Source organism: Neoarius graeffei, chromosome 8, assembly GCF_027579695.1.
Source record: "Neoarius graeffei isolate fNeoGra1 chromosome 8, fNeoGra1.pri, whole genome shotgun sequence".
Taxonomy (NCBI): domain Eukaryota; kingdom Metazoa; phylum Chordata; class Actinopteri; order Siluriformes; family Ariidae; genus Neoarius; species Neoarius graeffei.
In genome coordinates this window covers 80540335-80566582 of record NC_083576.1, presented here as the reverse complement: position 1 = coordinate 80566582, position 26248 = coordinate 80540335, and the positions used below count along the sequence as shown (strand labels likewise).

Here is a 26248-nt window from a genome sequence, read left to right as displayed (position 1 = left end):
TTGTAAAATCTATAATTGTTACATCGAATGTGTAATAATAATAATAATAATGGCTTTTTTGTGGTATATCAGATATATTCCATTCAGCTACTCGTTTTCGAATCGTTCAATATCATGCTAGCTGAATAGAATATATCTGATATACCACTCAATGCCAGCTAATATTATTTAAATATTAACATCAAGAATCAGCTGCTTCATGTCAACTTGCAATTATTTAAAATGTTATAGTTAAAATTATAATAAACAGGTATCACAATATCTCAAAAACATTTTTTTTTTAATTTTTATTAAATAGCTTCGATACGGGGCGGCACGGTGGTGTAGTGGTTAGCGCTGTCGCCTCACAGCAAGAAGGTCCGGGTTCGAGCCCCGGGGCCGGCGAGGGCCTTTCTGTGTGGAGTTTGCATGTTCTCCCCGTGTCCGCGTGGGTTTCCTCCGGGTGCTCCGGTTTCCCCCACAGTCCAAAGACATGCAGGTTAGGTTAACTGGTGACTCTAAATTGAGCGTAGGTGTGAATGTGAGTGTGAATGGTTGTCTGTGTCTATGTGTCAGCCCTGTGATGACCTGGCGACTTGTCCAGGGTGTACCCCGCCTTTCGCCCGTAGTCAGCTGGGATAGGCTCCAGCTTGCCTGCGACCCTGTAGAAGGATAAAGCGGCTACAGATAATGAGATGAGATCTTCGATACGTACAATGAGTCAAAGACTCATAACAAATACATTCAAACTAATAAAAGATCTAAATTAAAAATATTTAAAAAACAAAACATTAAACTACTATCATCTCTTCCGCACATCATTAGCACAGTCCTCCGTAAAATATAAATGTGTCACAACATGGAACAGTCTTCAGACAAATATACGAACACTTTCCTCTTTTCTGATGTTTAAAAGTGCCCTGAAAAGCCATCTCAGAAGCCATCATAGTCCCTTGTAATAGCCTCATATGATCAGTTCTTATTTTGATTTATATCATTAAAGTATTTAATTATCCTTATTGTATTGTTATCACTCTTTATGTATTATATTACTTGTATTATTTTATTTATAGTCATGATTATTGGTAATTAAGACTATAATCAATTTTAAATAAGTATAGAGGAGGAGGGCCTAGTATAAGCGATAAACGCTTTTTCCCCTCCTCCTGCACTCGTTTTTTTATTGTTTATTGTATTGTGTTATTTTTTGTTGTGCAAATAAATAAAAAAATAAAATTGGTGAATGTGAATAGTCATTTATCACATACCATGTGTTGGCACATTCCAGGCAAAAATCATTTTAAAAATTGTGATAATTACTAAAACTAGGCACGTAATGATACATCATGCAATGATAAATCATGATACAAATTTACAGTGATTCGAATCGATGAAATAAAAAATTAATCGTGATTATCACCAGGTTGTGGAACCTTAGTTTGTCTAAGCTGTAATTGTGTTGTTTATATAGCAGAGGATGCAATAACATACAACCCCGATTCCAAAAAAGTTGGGACAAAGTACAAACTGTAAATAAAAACGGAATGCAATGATGTGGAAGTTTCAAAATTCCATATTTTATTCAGAATAGAACATAGATGACATATCAAATGTTTAAACTGAGAAAATGTATCATTTAAAGAGAAAAATTAGGTGATTTTAAATTTCATGACAACAACACATCTCAAAAAAGTTGGGACAAGGCCATGTTTCCCACTGTGAGACATCCCCTTTTCTCTTTACAACAGTCTGTAAACGTCTGGGGACTGAGGAGACAAGTTGCTCAAGTTTAGGGATAGGAATGTTAACCCATTCTTTTCTAATGTAGGATTCTAGTTGCTCAACTGTCTTGGGTCTTTTTTGTCGTATCTTCTGTTTTATGATGCGCCAAATGTTTTCTATGGGTGAAAGATCTGGACTGCAGGCTGGCCAGTTCAGTACCCGGACCCTTCTTCTACACAGCCATGATGCTGTAATTGATGCAGTATGTGGTTTGGCATTGTCATGTTGGAAAATGCAAGGTCTTCCCTGAAAGAGACGTCGTCTGGATGGGAGCATATGTTGCTCTAGAACCTGGATATACCTTTCAGCATTGATGGTGTCTTTCCAGATGTGTAAGCTGCCCATGCCACACGCACTAATGCAACCCCACACCATCAGAGATGCAGGCTTCTGAACTGAGCGCTGATAACAACTCAGGTCGTCCTTCTCCTCTTTAGTCCGAATGACACGGCGTCCCTGATTTCCATAAAGAACTTCATATTTTGATTCGTCTGACCACAGAACAGTTTTCCACTTTGCCACCGTCCATTTTAAATGAGCCTTGGCCCAGAGAAGACGTCTGCGCTTCTGGATCATGTTTAGATGCGGCTTCTTCTTTGAACTATAGAGTTTTAGCTGGCAACGGCGGATGGCACGGTGAATTGTGTTCACAGATAATGTTCTCTGGAAATATTCCTGAGCCCATTTTGTGATTTCCAATACAGAAGCATGCCTGTATGTGATACAGTGCCGTCTAAGGGCCTGAAGATCACGGGCACCCAGTATGGTTTTCCGGCCTTGACCCTTACGCACAGAGATTCTTCCAGATTCTCTGAATCTTTTGATGATATTATGCACTGTAGATGATGATATGTTCAAACTCTTTGCAATTTTACACTGTCGAACTCCTTTCTGATATTGCTCCACTATTTGTCGGCGCAGAATTAGGGGGATTGGTGATCCTCTTCCCATCTTTACTTCTGAGAGCCGCTGCCACTCCAAGATGCTCTTTTTATACCCAGTCATGTTAATGACCTATTGCCAATTGACCTAATGAGTTGCAATTTGGTCCTCCAGCTGTTCCTTTTTTGTACCTTTAACTTTTCCAGCCTCTTATTGCCCCTGTCCCAACTTTTTGAGATGTGTTGCTGTCATGAAATTTCAAATGAGCCAATATTTGGCATGAAATTTCAAAATGTCTCACTTTTGACATTTGATATGTTGTCTATGTTCTATTGTGAATACAATCTCAGTTTTTGAGATTTGTAAATTATTGCATTCCATTTTTATTTACAATTTGTACTTTGTCCCAACTTTTTTGGAATCGGGGTAGTACATTATTATACATAGAGGACACTTTTTCGATGGAATAAAAGACGTGTTCTATTCCCTTTTCTAGCGGGTTTCATTCATTTGGTTTCATAGCATGCAATATTGTTAGCATATCGCTTATTCCTACGTGTATTACATCACTCTACCCAATGGAGAATGACCGTTGAATATGGTTCACGATATTGCATAGTTGTCAAGACATGACGTTACACATCGGAGACGTAAAACTTCCGAGCAAAAAAACTAGCGAGTGACTGTGACAATTTGTAAACAAACATGTCCGCCAGGTTTGCTTCGTTAAACATGGAAGGTTTTGAGAGAATTTTGAAAGAAAGATGCATAGAACGCCTGAAAGGAATGTGCATGTATAATAATAATGGCTCATTTTTTTCATGGTCTATCAGATATATTTGTCTTTGACTCGTTCAGTATCATGCTAGCTGAATGGAATAGATCTGATAGACCGCTCAACACCAGCCAATATTATTTAAATAGAGGGAATGCACATGACTTTACCGCATGCGGAAGTAACACAACTCCAGGGGTGATAGCGTTCCGGCGCTGCGCCGGATTTCCGGCGTACCGTGGCTGGGGAAAAAAAAAAATCTAGTTCGCCCATTGTCCTGTGTCATTCTGAGATGCGCAGATAGACAGTAAAGGGAATTCCGAATTCCACAGGAGTTTCCTGCAGATGTTAAAGGACCACAGCCTCCTAAGGAAGTATAGCCTGCTCTGTCCCTTCCTGTATAAGTGATTGGTGTTACAAGTCCAGTCCAGCTTGCTGTCCAGCCGCAGCCCGAGGTACTTGTAGGAATCCACAGCCTCCACCTCGACTCCCTCGATCAGAACTGGTCGTGACCTTGGTCTGGACTTCCCAAAGTCAATGACCAGCTCCTTGGTCTTCGAGGTGTTGAGCTGCAGATGGTTCCTGTTGCACCACTCAGCAAAGTCCCTCACCAGGCTCCTATACTCCTCCTCTCTGTCATCACTGATACACCCAACGATGGCTATGTCATCAGCAAGCTTCTGAATGTGACACAGCTCTGAGTTGTAGCAGAAGTCTGCGGTGTACAGGGTGAAGAGAAGAGGGGCCAGCACCGTGCTCTGGGGTGCGCCGGTGCTGCTAATCACAACGTCATACGTGATGTCCTTCAGCCTGACATACTGCGGCCTGTCGGTGAGGTAGCTGGAGAGCCAGGTGACCAGGCAGGGGTCCACTCGCATCCTGTTCAGTTTGTCCTGAAGCAAAAGGAGCTGGATGGTGTTGAAGGCACTTGACAAGTCCAAGAAGAGGATCCTCACTGTGCCATTTCCCTTATCCAGATGCAAGTGGGCTCGGTGTAGCAGGTAGAGGATGGCGTCTTCCACACCAACACCTGCCCGGTACGCAAACTGCAGACAGTCCTGGGCATGTTGTACCTGGGATCTGAGGAGGCTGAGGAAGAGCTGCTCCAACGTCTTCATCAGATGTGAAGTGAGTGCCACCGGTCGGAAGTCGCTCAGCTCACTGGGCCGATTCATTTTGGGAACTGGAACGATGCATGATGTCTTCCAGAGGGTGGGCACTCTCCCCAGCTGCAGGCTGAGGTTGAAGATGCATTGGAGTAGTTTACCCAGTTCAACAGCGCAGGTTTTCAGTAGTCGGGGACACACCTTGACCGGGTCTGCTGCTTTCCTGGGGTGAAGCTTCCTCAGTTGACCTCTGACCTGGTCTGCAGTAATGCATGGAGGAGTCTGTGTTGAGGTGGGGGAGGAGGGGGCTGCTGCAATGACTGGGGGGAGGTGTGTTGAGGGAAGAAGGAGATATGGCTGCAGTGAGGGCGAGGGTGGGGGGGGACGTGGGCTGGTTGAACCGGTTGAAGAAGTCATTCAACTCGTTCGCCCTCTCCACTGTCCCCTCAATGACTCTGGTCTTTGTATTGTGGCCTGTGATGGTTTTCACACCTTCCCAGACCTCCCTCATGCTGTTCTTCAGCTTCTGATCCACCTTTCTCCTGTAGCTGTCCTTAGCTTCCCTCACACAGCGTTTCACCTCCTGCTGTGCTGCTTTCATCGCCTCCCTGTCCCTGCTCCTGAAGGCGGCTTCTTCCTGTTGAGGACAGCTTTGACTTCCTGTGTTACCCATGGCTTGTTATTAGGGTAACTCCATACAGTCTTAGCGGGGGAAACCACGTCTGCACAGAAGCTGAGATAATCCGTCAGACAGTGTGTCAGCCCCTCTATGTCCTCACAGTGTGGGCTAAGCAGCACATCCCAGTCCATGATGTCATAGCAGTCTCTGAGGGCATCTTCCATTTCAGGGGACCACCTCCTGATGGAGCTAGTTGTTGCAGACTGCCTTTGGACCAGGGGGGTGTACTTCGGCTGTAGACGAACCAGGTTGTGGTCAGACTTCCCTCGTGGGGGGAGGGGTGTGACTCTGTATGCATCCCTCACATTAACATACAGCAAGTCAATTGTCCTGTTGTTCCTTGTTGGACAGTCCACAACCTGGTAAAAAGCAGCCAAAGTAGAGTCCAAAGTTAGATTAGATAAAACTTTATTGATCCCTTTGGGAGGGTTCCCTCAGGGAAATTAAGATTCCAGCAGCATCATTACAGATAAACAGAGAAAAGAAATAGAGAAAAACTTCTAGATAAATTAAGTATTTACATATACAAATATAAAAGAATAAGATATGGGGAAGAGAGGAAGGGGGAGGGGGAAAGGGGAAAGAAGTGAGGTTATTGCACATTATATTGCACATTGTCCGGTATTGCTTATTGTTAGGCTAGGCTACTGCTCCTTCCCGTCCTCTGTCCTCCTGTTACCCCTCCTCCCCCCCAGAGAGGAGTTGTACAGTCTGATGGCATGAGGGACAAAGGAGTTTTTGAGTCTGTTCGTCCTGCACTTGGGAAGGAGCATTCTGTCACTGAACAGGCTCCTCTGGTTGCTGATGACAGCGTGCAGAGGGTGACTGGCATCGTCCATGATGTTCAAGAGTTTGTCCATAGACCTCTTCTCTGCCACCGTCACCAGAGAGTCCAGCCTGCCTGATCAGTTTGTCCAGCCTGGATGTGTCCTCCTTGGATGTGCTGCCCCCCCCAGCACACCACGGTGTAAAACAGGACACTGGCGACCATAGACTGATAGAACATCCACAGGAGTCTCCTGCAGATGTTAAAGGACCGCAGCCTCCTCAGGAAGTATAGCCTGCTCTGTCCCTTCCTGTATAAGTGATTGGTGTTGCAAGTCCAGTCCAGCTTGCTGTCCTGCCACAGCCCGAGGTACTTGTAGGAATCCACAGCCTCCACCTCGACTCCCTCGATCAGAACTGGTCATGATTAAAGTCCCCAGAAATGATCATAAATGCCTCAGGGTGCTGTATCTGCAGCCTTGCTGTGACAGAGTGAATCCTCTCACAGGCAGCAGCTGCGTCAGCCCTCGGAGGGATGTAAACACAGATGGTGATCACGTGACTGAACTCCCTCGGCAGATAACATGGCCGCAGGCTAACAGCAAGCAGCTCCAAGTCCAGGCAACATAAAACTGTCTTTACGGAGATATGTCCCGGGTTACACCAGCGGTTGTTCACATAAATGATGAGTCCCCCACCTTTGCCTTTCCCGCATGCTTTCGTGTCTCTGTCAGCTCTCACAGCAGTGAATTCCCACAAGTCCACATTAGCATCCGGTACAAGGTGTGTTAGCCATGTCTCCGTAAAAATAAATAAGCTGCTCTCCCGGGTAAATCCGCTGGTTGTTCAGTGCGGATAGCTTGTTGACCTTATTCGGCAGCGAGTTCACGTTCCCCATGATAACGGAGGGAATGGATGGCTTGTAGCGCCACCGGCTGTCCGCTAGCCTAGCCTTTAGCTTAGCTCCGGCTTTGCAGCCCCTGAGTTTCCTCCTCAGCTCCGCTGGGATGGGGTGTCATATTCCGGCTCGTCCCATTGTTTTCAGGGCAAGCAGCTCCTCTCTCGAATAAGCGAGAAAACTGGCTCCTGGTTGCATGTTAAAGTTAAAAATATCCATGTGATACAAGTAAAACACACTATGTCTTCGTAAGAAGAGCAGAAAAGTAAAAAAGGTGGGAAAAAAAAAAAGAGGTTTAAAGAGCTAAAAACTACAGAGCTCCTGGAGAGGCAGCCGTCTCACACAGCGCCCCACTTGTTCTCCATTTGTGCAACTGACTGTACAAACAGATTTAACAAGAAACCTGAGCTCTCTTTTTACAGACTGCTGAAAGATCAAGAAAAGAGAAGCAAATGGAGGCTGTACAAATGTTCATAAACATTAAGAAAAGCTGGAATGGACCTTGAAGTTTTCTAGCATCTTCAGGACAGATGAGTTTACGCTTTGGGGTTTCTCGAACATGACCAGCTGTGCGTTTCATCTTCTTGATTTCAAGAGAGAGAAACAAACATTGAGGAAGGGGACACTACGACTGTTTATAGCTGCTCTAAAGTGAACAATTACAGGAACTTGTTTCTCAGAAATTCCACAACTATAAAATATATAACAGCTGGCAAACTGCTGTGGTATCAAAGGAATAAAACACTTGTATATGAAGTTGTCGAGAAATTTAAGTGGAATTCGGTGACTGTTGATCCAGAATCAGTTCCAGACCATGTTTGAGATTTGCACATTTCTTGTGTAAGATTTCTGACTGTAACCTGATAATCGACTAGAATTCATTGCTGTGAAGCTCCATTACGCTCCAGTTCCACCCGCAGCTCTAATAAAAGTGAACACAGAGTGCAGTCGATGTCCGACCTGCAACCAGAGACTTTTTTTTCTTTTTTTTTTTCTTTTTTTTACACAGACTCTGTTGCGGCCCAGTCGCGGCCCCTCTGAGGGCGGTTCAGTTCTTGAGTGGAAGATTAAATCAGTCCTTTATTATCAGCCTCGGTAGGAGACTGTCAAATCTAATTAAAGCATGCGCTCTCTCTGGCCGGGTTAATCACTCACAAAAAACACGACAGCGCCAGTTTCCGATAGCGAGTTCGACAAAAAGAAAATGCACTCATCCCCTAAAGTGGGCGGAAAAATCCTCTTGACATGCTCCCGACTCGACGACAAAAGGCAACATGTGGGTTACAGGAGTGGAGGAAAGCAGCAGGCAGGCCACTAAACAAGGAAGGAAGGAAGGAAGGAAGGAAGGAAGGAAGGAAGGAAGTTCTATAACTGTCAACAATATAAGGAAGGAAGGAAAGAAAGAAAGATTCTATAACTTAAAAATGCAAGCAAGGAAGGAAGGAAGGAAGGAAGGAAGAGAAAGATGACTTAAAAATGCAAGAAAGAAAGAAAGCTGTCTTGGCGCTTGTGAGTGAAGTGTGTGGTCAGTGAAGGTTAAGGCCGTGAGGTTCTGGAGTTGGCGTGACTCGAGGCCTGATTCGGTGTCAGGTACACGGAGAGATAAGCTCGGCCCCTCAGGTACACGGAGAGATAAGCCTCACTACAGCAGGGCGTGGGGGGAGGGGGAAAACAACAAAACCTACACATTGTTTTGAAGTGGGAGCCAGTTGCTATAGCGATGGTTGCTAATTATGCGTATTGAGCAGGAAGGGCACTCAGGAGCGAGAGCTCCACTGTGGAGGAGTACAAACACAAACCCGGGCTTTCACCCAAGACACGGCGCTAAAGGGAACTTTGATATCCCCCAGATTAAGATAAGAGAGAAGGGGGAAAGGGCTTCTAAAAGAGATATGGACATTTTGGAAACTCATTCCCTTTGTTCCTCGAGCTCAATTCATCGTCAGATCAAAATGCAGGGTTGTTTTTTTTTTTTTTTAGGCTTGAGGCATTTTCAATGCTTCAGATTTGTTTCTCTGTTCTAAAACACATGCCTCAACTTAGCAACGCCTTGATAATTAGCAGCCTCCTAAAAAACGGATGTGTTGGAAGACGAAAAACTAAACTTTTCTGCGCCGCGGGTCCCCGGGATATAAACTGTGAACTGCTGTCTTACACTGTAGTGGTTTCTGTACTCTGACTGAATATTTTAAACGTGTATAAATAGGAAAAAAAAAAAAAAAAACCTGCAACACAAAACACACATTTCTTGCTTTCAGGGATCTAAATAGTGTTAGATTTCACCTCGCTGACAAATGGTCCGTACCTCAGCCTATACTGGGAATACTGGGACACCAGTCCATATACCGCTTGTATTTTTCCTATGAGCTCCATGCGGGACATGGAGAGCCAAAACCGTGACATAAATCTCTCTGCCACTCGTGAAGAAATTGATGAATTGTTTTGATAAATTTGGGTCCTTATTGTTTGCGAATGTGTCGATATAATAAAAAGAAAATCACACATTGGCTTAAAGATATGAAGTTTATCTTCTGGTGTTGAAAAGCTTGCATTTTTCCATACAAAATACATCACGGATCTCAGTGACGTATTTAAGTTATTCCACGAAATCGAGTCGTACATGAGCTGATAGCTGATCAGGCGCGTAGCACCGAGTTGTCTATACGCCATGTACGACGAGATTGAGTGGAATAACCGTCATTCTATCCACATTCACTGGCTTTTGAGAAGCCGTATTTTTATTTTTTGCAAATTCAATAAATAAAAACTTTATACAAAATGTCCGACAAAATTATTTCCACTTAGAATATAAACAAACCGGTGAAAAGACAGGAGCAGTTTGTGGAAAATGCTATAATAATTAGCCTGGCAAGCCAGACTAAATATGAATATTTAGTCTGGCCTCGATCCGTAGACATTTCCGAAGGGTGGGGGTGGAACAACCCGCTGTCTTTCAAACTGTCTCTGTGCGTATAGGCCAACGCTCTGACCAATCAGCGCAACAGTGACTGTGACGTAGTCAGAGCGACAGAAAGCGGTGGGGGAGACCTTGAAATAAATAATTTTTCAAAACGTGTATTAATTAATAAACAGGTTCTAGATATTAAGAAGTTTGGAGATAATGACCACAAGTTTGGAGTCTGTACCACATACACTCGTTTTTTTTTTTCCAAGTGTTTTTCAAGGGTTTGCTTAAACTGTTTTTGAGAGTTTTTATTTAGTGGTGTTTGGTGAAATAATTTTCCTTAAATTTAAAATAACGGGAAAATCAGAAACAATCAAAAAGTAATGTTTCAAAGCTGTTTATTAATTCTTCGTACTGCACAAACTAGCCCCATCCTTTTGGCTACGAGCGGAGCCAGCTGGTAGATCAGACTTTTGCCATAGCCGGTCGGCAAAACAGCGAAAACGTCCTTCTTGAAAAGGAATGAGCGGAGAGCCTCTTCCTGCTCATGTTTCAACGAAAACTCCAAGTCTAATTCTTCTAAAACTGATTCCAAAGCGGAGTCAAACGCACGCTGTTCACTAGCCGTAGCCATCTTTCCTGTTGTGCTTTCTCCAGCGTCGCGCAGCTTTGTCATCACTCCTGCAAAAGCCCGCCCAAAGAATCCAAACAAAATCCTTGCGTTGTGATTGGCGGGCACGATTTGATGCCTGGGGTGTTTTTGTTGATATGGTGCGAGGCTAGACCCACTCGCAGGCAAAAATATTTTTGGCCGCTAGGCGGGTGGGTCTAGTTTACTAGGCTATATAATAATAATAATAATAATAATAATTCATGAAAAAAAGAAAGACATGTTCTTACCACCAAATACTTTTATTCCATATTTTGTTGCTTTTGCTGTATTTTTGGGGGTTTTGTTTTCAAGTAGTTTTTATTTCATCTTCGGTTGGTTCAGCAACACGCGCCGCCATTTTTCTCTACTCACGGTATATGAGCTGATATGCTGATATCCTAGTCGTAGAGTAGCCAATCAGAGCACATGATCACTCATATCTAGTGAATGTGAAGAGAATTAATTATACACTCATCTAAAATATTATATATATATATTTATTTATTTATTTTTTTTTTTTTCCATCGCCCTTGGTGTTTGTCCTGTTTTGTTGCTTTACAACTTTACAAGCTGGAATGAAAATGGATTTTTGGGAGGTGAGCACCATTTGATTTACACAACATGCCTACCACTTTAAAAGGTGCACATTGGTTTTTTTTATTGAGATACAAACAATAAGATGAAAAAAACAGAAATCTGGAGTGTTCATAAGTATCCCCCCCACACATACACACACGTCAATACTTTATCGAGCCACCTTTTGCTGCAATTACAGCTGCAAGTCTCTTGGGATACGTCTCTATTAGCTTAGCACATCTAGCCACTGGGATTTTTGCCCATTCCTCAAGGCAAAACTGCTCCAACTCCTTCAAGTTAGATGGGTTGCGTTGGTGTACAGCGATCTTCAACTTATGCCACAGATTCTCAATTGGGTTGAGGTCTGGGCTTTGACGAGGCCATTCCAAGACATTTAAATGTTTCCCTTTAAACCACTCCAGTGTGGCTTTAGCAGTATGTTTAGGGTCATTGTCCTGCTGGAACGTGAACCTTCATCCCAGTCTCAAACCTCTGGCCGACTCAAACAGGTTTTCCTCCAGAATTGCTCTGTATTTAGTGCCATCCATCTTTCCTTCAGTCCTGACCAGCTTTCCTGTCCCTGCAGATGAAAAACATCCCCACAGCATCATGCTGCCACCACCATGCTTCACTGTAGGAATGGTGTTCTCAGGGTGTTGGGTTTGTACCACACATTGCGTTTCCCACGATGGCCAAAAAGTTCGATTTTTGCCTCATTTGACCAGAGAGTCTTCTTCCATGTGTTTGGGGAGTCTGCCACATGCTGTTGGGCAAACTCCAAACATGTTTTCTTTAAGCAATGACTTATTTCTGGCCACTCTTCCATAAAGCCCGGCTCTGTAGAGTGTATGGCTTAAAGTGGTGCTATGGACAGATACTCCCATCTCCGCTGTGGATCTTTGCGGCTCCTTCAGTGTTATCTTTTGTGTCTTTGTTGCATCTCTGATTAATGCCCTCCTTGCCCGGTCTGTGAGTTTTGGTGGGCGGCCTTCTCTGGTCAGGTTTGTAGTGGTGCCATATTCTTTCTATTTTGCTATAATGGGTTTAATGGTGCGCCATGGGATATTCAAAGTTTGGGATATTATTTTATGACCCAACCCTGATCTATACTTCTCCACAACTTTGTCTCTGACCTGTTTGGAGGCTCCTTGGTTTTCATGTTGCTTGCTTAATCATGTTGCAGAGTCAGGGTCCTTCCAGAACAGGTTGATTTATACAGACATCATGTGACAGATCATGTGACACTTTGATTGCACACAGGTGGATCTTAATTAACTAATTATGTGACTTATGAAGTGAACTGGTTGGACCAGCTCTTATTTAGGGGTTTCATACAAAAGGGAGTGAATACCTATGCACACTCCAGATTTCTGTTTTTTCCATCTTAATTATTGTTCGTGTCACCAAAAAAAAGTGCACCTTTAAAGTGGTAGGCATGTCGTGTAAATCAAAAATGGTGCTAATGCTCCAAAAATCCGTTTTAATTCCAGCTTGTAATGCGACAAAACAGGACAAACACCAAGGGATGAATACTTTTGCAAGATACTGTATACGCATGCGCACACAAATATATTATTCTAATGTGGACATCTTAGTTTGATGAACTGAGAACTTGTAAATGTTGCTGATGGTGATACTGCACTATAATAGTTAAAGAGAAGTCATTTTCCATCATTTGTCACGGTTAAACTGAGACCACGATAAACTTCAGATTCCCAACAAACCTGTATTTCTTACAAAAAAAAGCCACGTCTTAACTGTTCAGCCTCATTCACAAGCGTGTGCGCCGTTTCCAACATCAGATTCCAGCAAGATGGAGAGACAGATGAGAGAGAAGAAAAAGGAGAAAGTAAAAGTTTATTTTAAATAAGAGAGAGAGAGAGAGAGAGAGATTGTGTGTAAAAATGAGAGCTATCGGGGGAATCTCAGTGTTCCCTCTTATTTCCTCTTTCCATGACATCATCTGGGTGGGAGCTAGCTGAGCAGGAGAGGAGGAAGCGCAGCTGCTGAGAGTAGTACGACCATCTGCTCCTCCTCGCTAATGGTTCACGCTCGTTTTACAGAGCACACACCACAACGTGTACACACACACACACACACACACACACACCCCATAACAGCACACACTCTAAACACACCGCAGCCTGACAGTCACAGCCACTCGAGAGCAGACGCAAGCATCGGCTCAGTGCTGATTTGGCATCGGTTTCCCTTTCATATGCTAAAGAATGCAGTTGTGTGGAAAAAAGAAGGGATCTAATCTACATCAGGAGTCCTGAGAGAGAGAAAACGTATGTGAGGCCTGGACTTTCTCCGGTTTTATCAAGACGCTCACTCTCTGTCTGTCCACTGCTTTCCCTCTCACTGACTGTCTCTCCACATCTCTAACTCAATCACTTTCTCATTCTGTCTCACTCTCTCCATCAATCAATCAATCATTCTCACTCTCTCTATGCTCCTCTCTATCCTCCTTTTCCTCCCTCACTCACTTTTTTGTCTCTCTCCCCTTCCTCTCCCTCCCACGTGTCTCTCTCTACCCACCCCTCCCACGTCTCTCTCCCCCCGTCCCTCCCACGTCTCTCTCCCCCGTCCCTCCCACGCCTCTCTCCCTTCCTCTCCCCCCACTGTCTCTCTCCCACTCCTGTTTCTCTCTTCCGTCTCCCTCTCTCTCTCTCTCCCCATCTCTCTCTCACCCCCTCTTTCCCTCCCTCACGCCTCCCCATCTCTCTCCTCCCATCTCCCTTTCTCTCCCTCCCACATCTCTCTCCCCTCTCCTCCCAGTCTATCTCCCCCTCCTCTCTGTCTCTCTCTCCCCCCTCTGTCTCCCCCTCCTCCCAGTCTATCTCCCCCTCCTCTTTGTCTCTCTCTCCCCCCTCTGTCTCCCCCTCCTCTCAGTCTCTCTCCCCATCCCTCCCACGTCTCTCTCCCCATCTTCCTCTGTCCCTCTCTCCATCCCTTCCTCTCCCCCCCTTCTGTCTGTCCTTCTGTCTCCCCGTCTTTCTCTCTCTCTCTCCCTCACCCCTCTCTCTGTCTCTCCCCCGTCTTCCTCTCAGTCTCTCTCTCCCCTGTTCAGTGTCTCTCTCCTCAGTCTGTCTCTCTCCCACTTCTCTGTCTCTCTCTTGTCTCTCTCCCACTTCTCTGTCTCTCTCTTCCCCCTCTCCCCCCCTTCGGTCTGTCCTTCTGTCTCCCCCGTCTTCCTCTCTCCTTCCCCGTCTCTCTCTCTCTCCCCCTCACCCCCTCTCTCTGTCTCTCCCCCGTCTTCCTCTCAGTCTCTCTCTCCCCGTTCCCTGTCTCTCTCCTCAGTCTTACTCTCTGTCTCTCTCCCACTCCTCTGTCTCTCTTCCCCATCTCCCTCTCTCCTTCTCCCCCTTCTGTCTGTCCTTCTGTCTCCCCGTCTTCCTCTCTCCCTCTGTCTCTTCCCCGTCTTCCTCTCAGTCTCTCTCTCTCTCCCCGTCCCTCCCACGTCTCTCTCCCTTCCTCTCCCCGTCTCTCTCCTCCATCTTCCTCTCTGTCCCTCTCCCACTCCTCTCGGTCTCTCTCCCTCCCCCTCACCCCCTCTCTCGGTCTCTCCCCCTTCTCTCTGTTTCTCTCTTCCGTCTCCCTCTCTCCCCGTCTCTTTCCCTCCCTCACTCACTTTTTTGTCTCTCTCCCCCTTCCTCTCCCTCCCACGTCTCTCTCTCTCTCTCCCCATCCCTCCCACGTCTCTCTCCCCAGTCTTCCTCTGTCTCTCTCTCCCCATGTCTCTCTCCTTTCCTCTCCCCCCTCTCAGTCTCTCTCTCTCTCCCCATTCCGTCTCTCTCCTCCGTCTTCCTCTCTGTCTCTCCCACTCCTCTGTCTCTCTTACCCGTCTCCCTCTCTCCCCATCTCTCCATCTCCCTCTCCTCTGTTTCTCTCTTCCGTCTCCCCTCTCTCTCCCCATCCCCTCTCTCCCCCAGTCTCTTTCCCTCTCAATTCTCATTCTCTGCCTTTCCCTACAGTATCTCTCTCCCACTCTGTCTGCTTGCCTCTCCCTCTCTTTCCGTCTCCCCATCACTCTCTCCCGTCTCCCTCTCTTTCTGTCTCCCCATCACTCTCTCCCTTTCTCTTCTCCCCTCAGCCTGGCAGGGTCAGTACAGGGGACGTGGCCTCTATACCTGCCAGTCCCAGTGCAGAAATATTTCCACAATACCAAATCACATTGTAACAATAATATATTGAAATCACATGCATCTGAAAAGAACCACCGCAGGGAGTTTTCCATCAACTCGCTCTCTCTTTAATCCAACACAACCATTTTCCAACACTGTCAAAAAAATCATCATCATGTGAAAGATCATTGGATCTCAATCCCGTAGTTCTAAGTCGGAAAGCCGCTAAAATCACCAGAAGGAGATTAGTTTCAGACTCACCGTACATCTTCCCTTCATCAGAGAGGATGATCTTGCGGCGGCCGCAGGGCGGGTAGATGGCCAGCGCCTCCTGAAAACTCTGCTCGATGTCAGGGCTCCACACGCCCTCTGCGTCGTTGTCGGTGGGCTTTTCGTTCGAGTCGCTCATCCTCTCCACTTCTTCTCCTCCACTCTCACTGCCACTCCAGCTGCCCGTGTCCATCGAGACGCCCAGGACCTGCAGCCGCGTCCGGACAACGACTGACACACAAACCTGGGAGAAGAACGAGAGGGCCATTTCCACTAAATGATTTAAAAATGACCAAAACACCATAAAACCACCAATATATCTACAAACACAGTGAAGGCCAGAATATGCTGATGGATACGTTCTTATTCTAGCCAGCCAAGGGTCATGTACCTAAATAAATAAATAAATAAAGATGGAAAGGATCAGGAGTTGAAACACACAAGTCCTATTTCAAGCAGAGTAATAATGAAAAACAGGAAAGAGCTCTGACTAAGGGTGAAACAGAAGGAAAGATGGAACAAGAGAACACACAGCAGGATGTGGAGTCGAGATTCATCAAAGTAAAAGCTGCTTTTGTTTCTGAAGTACTGGCCTGTAAAACTGATGTGAGGAACAAGTAAGCCTTTTTAACATGAAAGAGTCAATAGTTAAGGAGGTCAAATGTTTTGGAAATGAAATGCCCATAAAATTAGAGAGAAAAAAAAAAAATGCACTGGGTTCCGAGTCCAAATCCACATGCCGTGTGCGTGTTATTTTGGGTTCTCCATCCATGTGCCTTTCACTACGTTCAGACTGCAACCTGAAACGACCCATATCCGATTTTTTTGCCCATATGCGACCTGTATCCGATTTGTTATTGACAATCTGAACGACACAGATCCGATTTTTTCACATGCGACCCAGGCCGCTTGGATATGTGGTCCTAATTCCGATGCATATCCGTTATTTTCACATGCGACTGCAGTCTGACCGGACAGGTCGCATTCATGCGACCTACACGTCATCAACAAGAGACAAACGTCACTATTCTGCATTGGCTAATCCCGCCTCTTTGGTGGAAAACAACAACATTTGTACAGTTTTCAGAATTTAAATAGACTTTTATAGAATTGATCAAGCTGGTGGATTTGGTAGGGACCTGGATGTTAAACCATCCTGTATTACAAGATAAGATTGTTCTGGAAATTTCCAGTAATTTGACACCTTCGGTCTCATTAGTCTGCTGCCCACATTAATCAGATTACTGTGCGAGTTCCGCTGCCGCCACAAAAACCACATCGCCAGGTCTCGCCTCGTCTCCATGCTTTACTTGCAAACTTGAAGAGTGCGCTTTTTTTTTTGGTTTAGGTATTACGTAGATGTGCTTATTACGTGTCAATTTGCGCATGCGGGACACTTTTGGGTCGTTTTCCGTTCATATTGGAGATCGCATACAAGTCTCATATAATTAGTAATGTGAACGGCCTAACAAAAAAATCAGATTTCACAACGAATCGGATATGGGTCGTTTCAGGTTGCAGTTTGAACGTAGTGTTTGTTTCCGTTTTCATCCCGCCGCTGGTTTGTTACCCGACTGTGTTCACCTGTTCCGTGTTAGTCCTTGATTAGCACACTGTTGTGTGCCCTTGTTTGCTGTTAAGTCTTATCATCTGTACACATTATTGTTGTTCAGTACTTGTTTTTGGTGGATCAAAATGTTTTCCGGTTTTGATCCTACCGGTCCTTCATTCATTCATTCATTCATTCATGTCCTTCCATACTTCTATTTGCCATTTTATGCGCATGATTGTGTTCACACTGATAAGTATGGGAACATTATGGTGTCTGAAGTCCTTCGAATACCTGGACGGTGGACTCAAAACGGTCAAAATATCGAGTGTGAAACGCTGGACACGTCTCAACCTCACTGGTCTCCATCTCTGCTACATTGTGGAAGGGGATGGGCCACCAACCCATTTTCAACCAGTTGGAGGAGGGCATGTTTTTGACAAAGACGGTGAAGCAATTTCCGTGTTGCGTGAAATATCTACGCACATAAGCAAGGAAAATTAAGAGTACGTCTATTTTTTGGTGGGTTATGTGACAATCGGGTAGGGCTGTGCGATATATCGAATATACTCGATATATCGCCGAAAATTCTGTGTGCGATACATAAAATTATTATATCGTAACTATCGAGTATTTTATGGTCATCTTCTGACTTGCATTCGTTTCGTGTTTGTTTAAAACATTTCCCGGTGGTTTTCTCTCTGTCCCTCAGGCAGGAACGTGAGAGGCTGCCTAAGGGTAAAGAAAACAATAACGTCACGCACTCGCCAACCAATCCCGGGCGACATCCCGGTGCTGAAAGGAACTTCCGGGAAGATTTTCTAGTTTCGGTTGTGTTGCCAGATTGGGCGGTTTTAAGTGCGTTTTGGAGGGTTTTTAACATATTTTGGGCTGGAAAACGTCAGCAGTATCTGGCAACACTGCCGGCGGGAAGATTTCCTGGTTCCGGTTTACAGCGCTGACTCAGTCCGTGCAATCGCTGATTTTGCATAGGCTACCGTGTAAGCTCTGTCAATTTCAGCGACAAATTAAAAATGGAAGCGGACGAATTGGTTCCTAAAAGAACTAGTAAGGGGTCAGTCATCCGGCATTTTTTGGATATCGCGAGGAGGACGTGGAACAGCAAATGCCAGTTTGTAAAGTGTGCAAAAAAACCTGTCATCACGAAAGGCAGCAGCCGGAATTCTACACATCTGAGAGGCAGAGCCAGAAAACATTCAGTTCAAAAGTGTGCAAAGAGAAAAATGATGTTTTGCAGATCTCTCTCTTCTCTCCCTCAATCTCTCTCTCTATTGTGAATGTTCCAGTGGTTCTCAGTAGTCAGGTTAAGAGCTTGGAGATCTATTTTTTTTAAATAATTTAATGAAAGAGCACTTTTCTTATTTAGGCTAAATGTCTTTCTTGCGCTTGCGCTTTATTGATTCGAGCTCTGAGCAGCTCTGTATTGTGTTGCCCCTTTGTTGCAATTTTCAAAATTGTTTTTGCAGTTTGTGCCACATCTTTGTTGAATAAAAATAGTCTTATTTCAATTGAGATTAATCACGAACATGAAAATTTAAAATGTGTTGTTGAAAACCACCTGTAACGTTAACCAAGAATGTTATTTAATCTGCAGGGATTGTCGTGAAAACAGTAAAGAGTAAAAGTCAGATTTCATGGGGTCCTTTAGAGGAGATTTCAGTATATCGTATATCGTGAAATGGAGAAAATGTATCGGGATATTCATTTTTTCCCATATTGCACAGCCCTACAATCGGGGTCACGTGTTACGATAGTCTTTTCTGGTAAAGTTTTTTTTTTTTTAACATCTTTATTGGCGGGGCGGCCCGGTGGTGTAGTGGTTAGCGCTGTCGCCTCACAGCAAGAAGGTCCAGGTTCGAGCCCCGTGGCCGGCGAGGGCCTTTCTGTGTGGAGTTTGCATGTTCTCCCCGTGTCCGCGTGGGTTTCCTCCGGGTGCTCCGGTTTCCCCCACAGTCCAAAGACATGCAGGTTAGGTTAACTGGTGACTCTAAATTGAGCGTAGGTGTGAATGTGAGTGTGAATGGTTGTCTGTGTCTATGTGTCAGCCCTGTGATGACCTAGCGACTTGTCCAGGGTGTACCCCGCCTTTCGCCCGTAGTCAGCTGGGATAGGCTCCAGCTTGCCTGCGACCCTATAGAACAGGATAAAGCGGCTACAGATAATGAGATGAGATCTTTATTGGCCTTCAAATGACAAAGCTACAAGTTGACAATGCACAAGACATGCGAATGCAACAAACCCATGGGAAAAAAAAAAAAAAAAAAAAGAATGCAGGTCCAAAAGGGGAGATGCGAACAGGAACTCGAGTCCCATGCAAGGCACCTCCCTACTAAAATGTTAAAAATCGAAGGACTTTGACAAAAGAAAAACACAAGTAAAATTTATTGTTGCCAATGGCAACCACAATTACGACAGAGGCTGCACGAGCAAGGCCTGTCAGTATCAAAAGCATTAATTAACTGATCCTTGTACACATTAGTAACACAAACCTTGAAAGACTTTAAACTAAGGAAATTACTAAGTGTAGCTAATTTGCATATGAAGTTCCAGAGTTTAGCACTGCAACTGGAAGAAAAACAACAACAAAAAAACGAAAAGCAGCAGTTTTACAAAAAGATATATTTCTAAGTACTTAATTTCACTAGACTGGGATCGTCGTGTGCAGCCATGACTTACATATTTTAAGAAACTAGTATCCGTGTCAGCAGTGGTGAACCGTTTCGATTAGAGCTGTGACTTCAGACACACCAAAAAACAACCGGGCAAAAGATTTTGTAATGGATTAGCGGCAGGCTGCCAGGTCGCTCCACTGCGTGTCGTTGCTGATTTTAAAAGTAACTCAGTAAATTACACAGGGAAATGAATACTCAAGTCTGAGTGAAAATACTGTGGTGAGCGTGCCGTGCAGCATGGAAGAAGAGTCTGGAGACAGAAACCTAAGGGCCCGTCCACACGAGTACGTTTTTGTCGAATCCGCATAAATACTTCATCGTTTCGGCCTCGCGTCCAGACGGATCTGGCTTTTTCAAGGTGCGAACCCGGTATTATTTGAAAACGGGTCCCAGAGTGGGAAAATCCTAAAACGCCGGATAGCCCGGAGTCGTCTGGACGGCGAATGCGGATTTTTTCAGAAACGATGACGTATAAGCCCCGCCTCTCTAACCTTTAACCTCAGCCACCGCCGCTAGACGCGTCATAACAACAACAATGGCGGACTACAGGCTTGTGCTCGTACTGCAGAAACAACTCTCAGAGTTGCGCTGGCCATGATCGTCCTCTTCTCGTGTTATGAGCTTGTTTGTAAACAGCGCGTGACCTTTATACGCATGCTCCATGGCTTCTCTTCCGGTTTTAGTGTATTGGTGTGGCGGCATCACAGCACCACATACAGGCCTGGCATATGTACTACAGCGTTTTGGGTCGTTTCCAGTGAATCTGTGTGGACGCAGGTATTTCTGGAAACGACGCCGTGTTTACGGAGATTTTTTTTTTCAAAATGACAGCGTATTGGGTGAGGCTGCGTACTCGTGTGGACGGGCCCTTAGTTTCTCAGTCGTTAGCCTGTGCTACTTGCTCTCGATAGCATTCGCTAGCACTACTGATGAACGCTACACCGGCTGGAAGGTGACTTCACTGCTGCGCTGACTGCGCCAACTCGCGGTTAAGCTCGTGTTGGCCTTTGAGAATAGTGAGTGCGATACATTTTTGGTCCCTCCCACTATAACTCAAAATCTGATTGGTTAATTCATCTGTCACTTCCTACATAAACATACACTGCCATGGCCTTCTGTCCCGGCAATGAAGTCCTAACCAATGAGTGAGCAGCTCTAAACGCTTCTCAGCCTAGAGACGACAAACAAACAAAATCTCATTGGATAACTCGATTTTAATGTTTTCAGGACAGTAACCCTTTCATTTCTGAAGCACATTTGATAGAAAACGAGGCCGGATTAGAATTAGAAGAGAATAATTATAATGAAATTATGAAAGAATGAAAGACATTAAATAGAACATTTGAAATGCCGATATGTTTGGGCTTCTCTGAAGGACTAGAAGGCCCTGACGCTTCCCCTCTGTGTGTCAGCATGTAAGTGCACGATGCAAGTAAGTCCATAGTGTGCAGAGTGTACTACATGGAAGTGTACAAACTGAAGTATGCGAATTGAGACACAGCCCTGGTACCTGTACAACTTCTCTGACTCTGGAATTCCTGGGTTCATTACCTGACTGTGTTCGCCTGTTCCGTGTTAGTCCTTGATTAGCACACCATTGTGTGTCCTTGTTTGCTGCAAAGTCTTCAGAATCAGAATCACTTTATTAATCCCCGGAGGGAAATTCAAATTTGCTACCAAGCTCCTGAATCAAAGAAGTAAACATGTCTAAAAATAGAAGATAAAATCAAATGAAAAAAGAATAAATAAAAAATAAATTTAAATAAGTATGTGGCAGCGGGGGCGTGGTCAAGCGTCGGTCTGTGACCGGAGGGCGGAGTCAGGGAAGGTAAGTGGCAGAATCACTACACCTGATGTCAATTAACCTGTGTGTGTCTTCTCAGTGACCGCGCCCGATATAAGGAGAGAGAGAGCAGAGGAAGAGAGCTCTCTCCCCAACCAGACAGCTGATGTGTGAGTGCGCGCGCGTCTGATGCCCCTTTTCCACCAAAAGGTGGAAAAGGTGGAAAAAATGGAACCGGGTTTTCTGTTTCCACTGACAAAGAACTGGCTCTGGGGCCAGAAAAACCAGTTCCAGGCTAGCACCAACTCTCTGCTGGGCCAGAGGAAAGAACCACTTACGTGGGGGGGGGGGAGTTGTTCAGACCAACAACAATAACATGGCTCCCCTTAGCACCGCGAGCTATGGAAAAGCAAACTGGTTCTCAGCTGGCTCGCAAGTTGAACGAGTTGTGAACCAGCACCAGCACTGGCCCCGAACCAGCCCTGGAACTGATTTGGTGGAAAAGGGGTATGAGTGTCTGGGAGAGTGAAAACTGTAAATAAAGAGTTTTTGGAAACTCAGTTCTGACCTGCCGTACTTCTGTGCTCCACCCACCCGCGCAAAGTTCTACAAAGTTCAATAACTTAAGTAAAAGCAAAATGAAGATATTTTATATACAATGATTCCTATATACATACATTGCACCCAAGTTAAGGATGCACGGTAAGACAGTGTACCGCAGTTATACAGTGGCATTGTACAGCCTGACAGCAACAGGTAGGAATGATTTCCTGGGTCTCTCAGTTGTGCAGCGTGGAAGAATCAGCAGTTTACTGAATGTGCTCCTGTGGCTGATCAGCTCCTCATGTAGAGGGTGGGAAGGACAGTCTAAGATTGCTTTTATTTTGGACAGTGTCCTCTTCTCCAACACCACTGTCAGAGTCCAGTTCCACGCCTACAACATGGCCGGCCTTCCTGATGATGAATGAATGAATGAACCCTTTATTATCACTGTACCAGTGAAATTGACCATCAACCTGTCCTTACAGAGGGGAACAGGACAGGAAGACAGGGATAAAAGAAAAAGAAACACAGTAGTAACATGAGGAGAGATGAGGAAAAAAAAAAAAAGAACACCCCCCCCCCCCCCACTATGCACCTGTCAGGAGTACAGTGTGGGAACATTTAAAAAAAAACCTCCGCACATAAGCAGACAATAACACAAGTACACTTTAAAACACGGGACTTGAGGGGGGAAGGGGGGAGGGGAGGAGGTAGAGGTAACCCAGCGCAAGCAAGCAGCCATCTGCTCCTCCAGCCATGAGGGTGCTGGTCACGCACCCGCTTGTCACACTGGGTATGAAAACAGCGATCGCGAAAAGTTGGACAAGGAATGCGAGGGCATCTCCCAGCAGTGACCTTCAGGGGGAAATGTTCTCAGCAATGGCCTTAACCGAGGCCGGTGCTGTCTCAGGGAGCCAAATGTCGATAAGATAGAAATTGTTTGGTCTTTCCAGACGCAGTCTTTGCACGTCCACATCTGTCCATTCTGTTCAAATTGGTCTCTGAAATACTTATTCCTTGCAAAGCCGAAAGCTTCTCCAAGATAACCATATTGTGGTTTAAGTTCTGAATAGCCACAGTCTGAGTGCCGACAGCTTTGCCCACCGCTTCAATCATATTGGGCAGCTTTGTGGGGCTTTGATCTTATTGGGTCTGTTAGCGTCCTTCACCTTCAAGCCTCTGCCCCAGCAGACGACAGTGTACAGGATGGCACTGGCCGCCACAGACTCAGAACATCCGCAGCATCGTTCAGCAGTTGTTGAAGGACCTCAGCTGTCTCAGAAAATAGAGACGGCTCTGGCCCTTTTTGTATAGTGTCCACGTTTTTGGACCAGTCCAGTTTATTATCCAAGTACACCCCCAGGTACTTGTATTCCTCCACCACGTCCACACTGAACCCTTGGATGTTAACAGGGTTCACCGGAGCCCTGATTCTCTTCAGATCAACCACCAGTTCTTTCGTCTTTGTCATGTTGAGCTGTAGGCGATTCTTCCTGCTCCACATGACAAAGTTGTCCACCACCATCCTGTACTCGCTCTCATGACCACCGGTAATACATCCAACCACTGCAGAGTCATCAGAAAATTTCTGGAGGTGGCAGGTTTCCGTGCAGTAGTTGAAATCAGTGGTGTAGAGTGAAAAGGAAAGGAGAAAGGACAGTCCCTTGCGGAGCCCCGGTGTTGCTCATCACTCTGTCCAACACACAGCACTGCAAGCGCATGTACTGTGGTCTGCCAGTCAAATAATCCACAATCCAGGACACCAATGGGGCATCCACCTGCATCGTTGTCAACTTCTCACCCAGCAGAGCCGGCCAGATGGTGTCAAAAGCACTGGAGAAATAAAAAAAAAAAAACAACATGATCCTCACAGTGCTGGCTGGCTTGTCCAGGTGGCTGTAGACTTTGTTGAGCAGGTAGATGATTGCGTCCTCTACTCCAAGACAGGGCTGGTAAGCAAACTGAAGGGGGTCAAGAAGTGGTTGGACCATAGGCCAGATCTGCTCCAGGATGAGTCTCTCAAGGGTCTTCATGATGTGTGACGTCAATGCCACGGGCCTGTCGTCTTTGAGGTCACTGGGATGCAGCTTCTTTGGTACAGGGACGAGGCATGACGTCTTCCACAGCACGTGGACCCTCTGAAGACCCAGGCTCATGTTGAAGACATGCTGAAGTACTCCACTTAGCTGGAGGGCACAGATCTTCAGGGCCCTGGGGCTAACACCATCCGGGCCTGCTGATTTTCCTGCATGGAGTCTCTCTAGCTGTCTTCTCACTTGCTCCTCGCTGATGATCGGTGTGAAGGTGACAGGTGGGGGAGGGATGAAGGTGTTTCTGGGGGGGGCTAATCAGCCAGGGGGTCTGTTGAGGAGGTGCGAGCGAGGTCCTGAAATGGGGATGAGGTTGGGCAAGAAGAGGCAGGGGAGGGGAGAGAATGTCAAGTGTGTGGTTGTAGCCATCCCGCAGAAGAGTGGTGGTGGTGGGTTGGGGTCACACCATCGAATCTGTTGAAGTAGAGATTCGGCTCATTCGCCCTTTCCACATTGCCATCCACTCCTTCACTGTTGGTTGGCTTGTAACCAGTGATTGTCTTCATTCCACTCCACACCTCTCTCATGTTGTTCTGTTGGAGTTTCCACTCCAACTTCCTCCTGTACTTTTCCTTGGCCTCCCTGATCGTTGCTCTCAGTTCACGCTGTACTCCTCGCACCTCCTCCTTGTTGCCGGCTCTGAAAGCCCTGTTCTTCTCATTTGAGGGCTTTGATGTCCTTCGTTACCCACAGCTTGTTGTTGGGGTAACAGCTGACAGTCCTAGCTGGGACAATGGTGTCCACACAGAAGTTGATGTATCCCGTGATGCACTCTGTGAGCCCATCAATGTAATCTCCGTGGGGCTCACACAGTGTCTGCCAGTCTGTCACCTCGAAGCATCCCTGCAGTGTCTCGTTGGCCTCGTCTGTCCATCTCCTCACTATCTTTGATGTGGTGGGCAGTCTCCTCACCAGAGGCACATAGCAGGGGGAGAGGTAAATCAGGCTGTGGTCTGACCTGCCCAGTGGGGGGGGGGAGCTGTAAGCCTCTATCATTAGAATACAGCAGGTCTATTGTTCTTCCCTCTCTAGTAGGACAGCTCACAAATTGGGTGAAAGTGGAAAGTGTTTTGTCCAAATTAACATGATTAAAGTCACCTGAGATAGCAATGAATGCACTCGGGTGTTGAGTCTGTAGCCGGGCTATTGCAGAGTGAATAGTGTCACAAGCAGTGTTCAGTGTTTGCAGAGGGGGGGGGAACATAAACAGCCACCATGATAACATTAGAAAACTCCCTGGGCAGATAATATGGACGAAGTCCGAAAGCACACAGTTCAACATCCGGGCTACAGACGCGCTCCTTCTCGGTGAAGAAGAAACCTTTATTCATCACTTTACAGTGAAATTCATCCTCTGCATTTAACCCATCTGAAGCAGTGAACACATGCACACACACTCAGAGCAGTGGGCAGCCACACCAAAGCGCCCGGGGAGCAGTCAGGGGTTCGGTACCTTGCTCAAGGGCACCTCAGCCCAAGGCTGCCCCACATTAACCTAACTGCATGTCTTTGGATTGTGGGGGAAACCGGAGCACCCGGAGGAAACCCACGCAGACACGGGGAGAACATGCAAACTCCACACAGAAAGGCCCTCGCCGGCTGCTGGGTTCGAACCCGGAACCTTCTTGCTGTGAGGCGACTGTGCTAACCACTACACCACCGTGCCGCCCGTGACATGAGCTGGGTTACACCACTGGTTGTTCACAAGAACGGCAAGCCCTCCCCCTTTGCGCTTACCGCTCCTGGCGCAGTCTCTGTCCGCACGCACGGTGTGGAAGCCCTTGATTGTAGCATCGTCGTCGGGAACATCCCAGTGCAGCCATGTCTCCACGAAGCACATGAAACTGCACTCCCAATACTCCGTCTGACTCTGGGCCAGTGCCATCAGCTCGTCCACTTTATTCCCGAGGGACCTCACGTTCCCCATGATGATAGAGGGGAGACACGGCTTATAAGATTTTTCAATAAGCTTCCGTTGTCTCAAAGCCACCCTCTTCCTCCGTAGCTTCTCATTTCCTCTGCATCCTCTGTGTGTTTTCCACCAAATTACCACAGGGATCTCTTCCGGTCTTGTCACTAGAGCAGCTGGCTTCAGTTCGATCAGCTGATCCCTGGTGTAAACAATGTGGGCTGCGCTGAAAAAAAAAAGTTTTGTGACTGCGAGCAAAAACACCAAAACTCTTGCAACCCTCAT

At 45.9% G+C, this 26248-nt stretch overlaps 1 protein-coding gene across 5 annotated transcripts in view; it reads right to left on the bottom strand.

Annotated features, from left to right (window-relative positions):
• The window catches only part of tead1a (TEA domain family member 1a), a 228495-nt gene that overhangs the window by 129773 nt on the left and 72474 nt on the right, over nucleotides 1-26248 (bottom strand). For 3 of the 5 annotated variants that reach the window (XM_060928321.1, XM_060928318.1, XM_060928320.1), the window contains one exon: nucleotides 15388-15640. In XM_060928321.1, the coding sequence (XP_060784304.1) occupies nucleotides 15388-15589 (202 nt within the window). In that variant the 5' untranslated portion in view covers nucleotides 15590-15640. Of the gene's footprint in view, nucleotides 1-15387; nucleotides 15641-15787; nucleotides 15836-21189; nucleotides 21337-26248 lie in introns of those variants that run through there. The other 2 variants (XM_060928322.1, XM_060928323.1) reach the window with 2 other exon arrangements.